This window comes from Kryptolebias marmoratus, linkage group LG13 (assembly GCF_001649575.2).
Source record: "Kryptolebias marmoratus isolate JLee-2015 linkage group LG13, ASM164957v2, whole genome shotgun sequence".
NCBI classification, from domain to species: Eukaryota; Metazoa; Chordata; class Actinopteri; order Cyprinodontiformes; family Rivulidae; genus Kryptolebias; species Kryptolebias marmoratus.
Window position 1 is genome coordinate 21881588 of NC_051442.1, and position 6000 is coordinate 21887587.

Here is a 6000-nt window from a genome sequence, read left to right on the forward strand (position 1 = left end):
GTTGCTCATGTTAACTCAGGAAATGGAGAGCCTTGTGCTCAGCTTATAATCATGTTGTGCTTTGCTGAAGTAATTTTTTAAGCTCCAACATTTCAGTACACTCAGTCCTATAAATTAGATAAACTTTATTTTTGACTCTCAGGAGGTTGGTGGGATTTAATTTCTTTGATTCGTTCCGAACAACACCCTGTTTTTCCAGCAGTTTAATATATATATATATATATTTTTTTTTTTTTTTAATTTTTTCATGAGAGACAATTTTTACAGTACAATGTGTCAGTGAAACAGTGTGACCTCCCAGTTATAATCCTTTGTATGGATGCTATTTTGTAATTGATGGTACTTTAGCAGTTAGTGGGACTCCTGGAGGTTTACAGATTAGTCTTGGACACACCTCCTGCAGTCAGTTCCTAAGGTTTATCTAAATGAAGGCTTGTGTTCATGCAGCTTCAAGTCATCTGCAGCTTTTGTTTGTCTCACATAATAATCGTACTTTTATACCTGGGCATCTTTTATTCCTTCTGCTTGTTGTGCTGCACATATTTTGTCCATTCATTCTACAATTATTAAATGTTGTTTATTCCTAAGATGAGGCTTCTTACTTGCAGTATTATTAAATTTAAAGAATGGTTAAGGAGGGGACATTTTGTATCTTGTTTGCTCTACATGTTACAACACTTTAAGTAAATGGAGTCATTTTTTAAAGTCTGATAATGAGCCTCTGAATCTTTCAATAGGTTTTACATGTGTTTCTATGTGTTACTCTCACATCTTCCAGCAGCAGATGCAGGTCGACCCTCACAAGCTAGACTTTGGCCTCAAGCCTGAGTTTCTTAGTCGACCTCCGGGCCCTAGCCTCTTTGGAGCCATCCATCATCCCAGTGACTTGGCTCGGCCTGCCACGCTCTTCTCCGCCACAGGTGAGTCTATATGAGATCTCCGCAGAAAGACTGATGGTTAAAAGCAGCCTCAGATGTTCCCTCAGCATTCCTGCTGTCCAGAAAGAGATGTTGACTGTTTACATTATTCTTACTGAAGCCGTAACAGTAAACCCAACAAAGTTAGTTATATCACTGTCAGGTGTCGTCGCTCCTACAGGTCCTACACACCCTTCAGCTGCTCCCTTTGGTCATCCACCCCATCATCCTGGAAACTTCCTGACCCCAGCATCACACTTAGGTAAGAGGCTGTTTCACTTTCAGAAACTGAAATCATTTAGATATGAACTGACATGTGTAGAGTAACATGTCTGTCTGTGTCTGTCCTCAGAGCCTTTCGGTAGGCCGCCATCATTTGGAGGACTGGGATCTCTCAGTTCATCAGCCTTTGGGGGTCTAGGAAATCCAGCACTCAGTGAGTTTCAGCTTCATGGATGAAACTTGTTTCTGTGCTTTCATTTATTTTAAAACTAAATTCTCATAACTATCATAGCATTATCCTTTTGACTAAAGTCATTGAACACACTGGAGCAAACTGTTGAGATACGCATTTAACTTGCGTCCTTGTTTTCTTTCCACGTGTTGAATCCCTACCAGCGGCCAACTCGGTGTTTGGCCATAAAGATGGCCCAAATGCACAGCAGCACTTCAACAGCAGCGGAAACAGCAACCATCAGGAGCCGTGGAACCGCCTGCACCGCACACCGCCCTCCTTCCCCACACCACCCCCCTGGTTGAAACCCGGAGACTCTGAAAGGAGCGCCTCGGTCAGCTCACACGAGAGGGAGCGAGACTCTGACAAACGAGACTCATTAATTGGTAAAGATGACAAAGACAGGTGGGTGCAGTCCGAACTTCCAAAGAATGTTTTTTACTTTTTGCACAACCCTTGTACAATCCGAATTCGGACAAAATTAGCACATTCTGTAAAATGAAAATAAAAACAGAATCCATTTATATACAAGTCTCATAAACCCAAATTTTATTCACAATAAAACAGCAAACATGTCAAATGTATAAACAAATAAAAAAGTACCATTTATTGGGGTTTTGAACTGGCCCCTACCCTCTTTAGTATGGAGAACATGGTGTCTGTATTTTTTTTTTTTTTTTTTTTTTAACTCAGTCCATTTTTCATGAGCTTTGGCCCTGAGAAGATGGCAGCATTTTTGGTTGGTCAGACTGGTGAACCTCAGGCCATCTTTAAGGCTGAGAGATTCAACTTCTCTAAAATTCTCTTTTCATACCCAGTCCTCTTACTGAGCCTTTTGTTGCCCGTTTTTGCTGCCATCAAATTCAAAATGACCTTTTTTTTTTTTTTTTTTTTTCACAAAAAGGTACCGTTTTTTTAAGTTTTCTCATTTGATATGTTTACTGTGTTCCAATGTGAATAAATTGTGGATTTATGAGAGTTGCAAATCATTGCATTCTGTTTTTATTTACATTTTACACAATGACAACTTTTTTTAAATTGGGGATGTATTTAGAATGGAGCTTGGGAACATTTCTTTGCGTATGTTGTGATGAATTGCAGTACATTGGTTTTGTGTTGTGTTGACATTAAAACTATACCAATTTCAAAGAGAGGATTTTTGTTTTTAAGTTGGGTTGGCTGTAGTACTTTTGAGGTCCCTATCATATACACCATGAACACTGTTATTGCTGAGAATAAATTGACAAAGTACAGACAATTGCAGAAATTATGAGGTGTAATAAATAAAATATTTGCTTGAACTGCTGGGGAAAATTCTAGCTGCTGCAGATGTCAAAAACTCACCTCTCTACAGACTGTTGTGAGTATCTGTTTTACCCAATTTTCAATCTGAGGTAGCTGCTTGCTGCTGCAGTTAAAATAGTGACTACATGTTAGTACTCCACCAAAGATAACCTTTAAAAATTTAGATTTTTGGTTTGTAGTGAAATGGAGTACTTTCTTTGTACTTCTAGGGATTCTCTAGAAAAGCGTCATCCAAGCCATCCATCCCCTGTTCCTGTTCATCCCATCAACCTTCTGGGCCACAGCCGGCCCCCTGAGCACCACAGAAACCACCTGCCACCTGCTTCAGGAGAGCCTCAGAGGGACAAGGAGAACAAGGCCAAAGACCGGGAGAGGGAGCACTCCGACTCTTGGAAAGACAACGGAGCAGATGACCACAAGCTGAAAGACAGCCAACACAATGACAAGGACATTCCTGTCATCCATGATGGCAGAGTGTCAGAGGACAAAGTGTCCAACAGGGGGACTACGTCACCCTATGTGCGTCAAACCAGCCTGGAGCGTCCCAACGGCGGCCTGAGCAGAGAAGTCCTGGAGAAGAAGGCAGAGCTGTCATATGAACAGCAGAAAAAGAACAGCGAGGTGAAAGTGAAGGAGGAGAGGAAGGAGGAGCAGGAGGGAACCACAGAGAGACAAAGTGAGCCCCCATCACAGGCGTCCTCCACACCCACCCTCCCCCCTCCCTCCTCAATGCCTCTGCCCATGAGCATGGCTGGTGTCCACCCTATCAATAGCATCAGCAGCTTAGAGAGAACTCGTGTCGTGGCCCCCTTCATGGGTACGAGCCCCATCCCTGGAGCAGAGAGGTTCCCCTACCCCGCCTTCCACTGGGACCCAATGAGGGATCCCTACAGGGGGCTGGACATTCACAGACGGGATCCTTTGGCCAGGGACCTGCTGCTGAGGAACGATCCTCTGCACCGACTGGCGGTACCGCGCCTCTATGAGGTGGAGCGCTCCTACAGGGACCGTGAGCCCCATGACTTTAATCGTGACCACGCCCACTCTCTGGTGCTGGAGCAGAGGAGGGAACAGGAGCGCGCCCAGCTGGAGGAGCGAGAGCGCCTCAACATGCTCAGAGAGGACTACGAGCATGGACGCCTCCATCACCCGATCCACCATCCTGCCTTGGATGGCCACCTCTCGCACCCTGCCCCGGGCCTCATGGCCCCTGGACTCCCGGGCATGCACTACTCCAGAGTGAGCCCCTCAGCGGCAGCAGCTGCTGCAGCTGCTCATCAGAATAGCCTCCTGAACAAAACACCCCCCACTGCATCATTAAGCGCTCCCCCCCCTCTCATCCCCACGCTGGGTGCCCGGCCTGGCTCCCCCAGACGGACTACACCTCTGGCCACAGATATCAGAGACAGAGCGGCTCACAAAGACATAGAGGCGCGGTGAGCTGAGTCTCAGCCTGGGTGCCCCCTGAAGTCCTGTGCCTCACCAACATTTAACTCACACCAAGCACTTAGCTTTGGACAAAGCAAGACTGTAACATAGCTGTGAATAATTTATGTGGGCAGAGAAAGGCCTAAAATTGTTTTTGTATAAAACTATAAAAAGACAACTTTTTTTCCACAGTTTGCTCCATGTTTTTGTGTGCATTCTTTCTCCTGTATAGCAAAGTGACGTCATGTAAGACTAATTTTGAAATGTACAGGTACTTTAGCACTGACACTCGTGTGTAGATAATGTGTACAGTTGCTGTGCTCACTCTGTATGGATTAAAAATCATGGTACAAATATGCAAAATATTGTTTTAAAAGCTTTACTTTGAATAATTGTAAATATAGGAGTATTGAGGCTGTGATTCAGAATGTGCTTCTGGCTATTTTTCTTCTTTTTAACTTCAGATTTGCATGAACCAGAGACCCCTATGTTCAACTATGCAAACTGTCTGGGCTCCCTTTTTAAAAAGCGGACCTTCTCAGCACTGCTGACTGTGCACCAATAAAAAGCTGTATTCTCTCCACAACCCAAACTGTACCAACAGAGCGTCCACGCTAACAGAATGTGATCCACAAAGGGTTTGTAATTTTAAACTAAATGGTTTCAGAATGATATCTTATGATAAACTGTAGTGACAATCTAGAAATTGCATTTCAAAGAATTTTATTTAATGTAAAAACAACACCAGGACAGATTTATTCTTATTTTTCTCTTATTCTTGTTCTGAGGAGAATGCAGCGTGTTTGAATGACGGCACTTTCACCCTACAGGAGGAGTGTAAACAAGATCTGTTGGTCAAACGGTGTGTTCAAGTGCTTTTTTTTTTAGGTTGTACCTACAAAATTAAAACAGTATGTCTCAACTGTTTGCAAGTTAGAAACAACCTGCAGAGATCTATTTTAGTAGTCCACAGAAGGTTTAGTTGTGCGCTTCAAACTCTGTAATATCATGTTGTGCAGTGTTTCCTTTTTTTATTCTAACAATAAAATGTCCACCAGAGCCATAGTGGTTAGTCAGTGAGTATTGCAAAAAGATTGTCAAATGAAAAACTCTTTTGCTGTTTACTATGTACAGGAGAAAAAAAAATTCTTTCTAGATCATGAAAAATATGAAAAAGATGAAGCAACTGAATCTTCAGCATGTTCCTCATTTAAACTTGTGTTATGTAAATTGTGCCATGTTATTAAAAAAATGTGTACTTGCCGATTTCTAGCCTTATTTCTTCGTTAACCTTCATGAGCTAAAAACAGACCTCTTGACTCGACACATTTTTCCACTTTGAGACTCTGGAGGATGCATTACAGGACTACAGCTCTCGCCTGGAAAGCAGCCATAAAGGTTTTGTTAATGTTTTTTATCCAATCGTATCATTTTCATTGTTAAGCACATTCAAAATAACCAAAGTGCTGCACAATGTACCCATAAATCTATAACAGAAAACACATTATTAGTCCAAAGACATTAAAAACAGTAAAAGATGTTTGAAACATAGATGATAAATGCACGTAAATGTACTAAAATAAATGATCAATTCTTTAAGATGCCAAAATCAATTATTGTAATTAATATCCAACGAAAATGTCTTAAACCCTTCTGAGTTTCAACAGAACAGCCACACTTGATTAGAAATACAAGGTTCTTCTACAGCAGAGTCGAATCTCCTTTACTGACCAATCTAGAATGTGGAACATCCAGAGGGAGCTGTTCAGATTATCTAAGGTCCTGTTCACACCCTGCACTTTTTCTCCATTTTAGGTGATTATTGTTGTGATAAATGTTTTCATTTCACTGTCAGAGAGAATGAATTAGATCTTAGAAATATTTGAGTTGTAAAAA

At 42.0% G+C, this 6000-nt stretch overlaps 1 protein-coding gene across 12 annotated transcripts in view; it reads left to right on the top strand.

Annotated features, from left to right (window-relative positions):
- Positions 1-5370, top strand: part of auts2a (activator of transcription and developmental regulator AUTS2 a) — a 418449-nt gene extending 413079 nt beyond the window's left edge. For 6 of the 12 annotated variants that reach the window (XM_037978929.1, XM_037978938.1, XM_037978937.1 and 3 more), the window contains 5 exons: positions 779-920; positions 1099-1179; positions 1270-1353; positions 1524-1776; positions 2886-5370. In XM_037978929.1, the coding sequence (XP_037834857.1) occupies positions 779-920; positions 1099-1179; positions 1270-1353; positions 1524-1776; positions 2886-4116 (1791 nt within the window). In that variant the 3' untranslated portion in view covers positions 4117-5370. The remainder of the gene's footprint in view (positions 1-778; positions 921-1098; positions 1180-1269; positions 1354-1523; positions 1777-2885) is intronic. The other 6 variants (XM_037978933.1, XM_037978941.1, XM_037978935.1 and 3 more) reach the window with 3 other exon arrangements.
- The last annotated feature ends 630 nt before the right edge of the window (positions 5371-6000 follow it).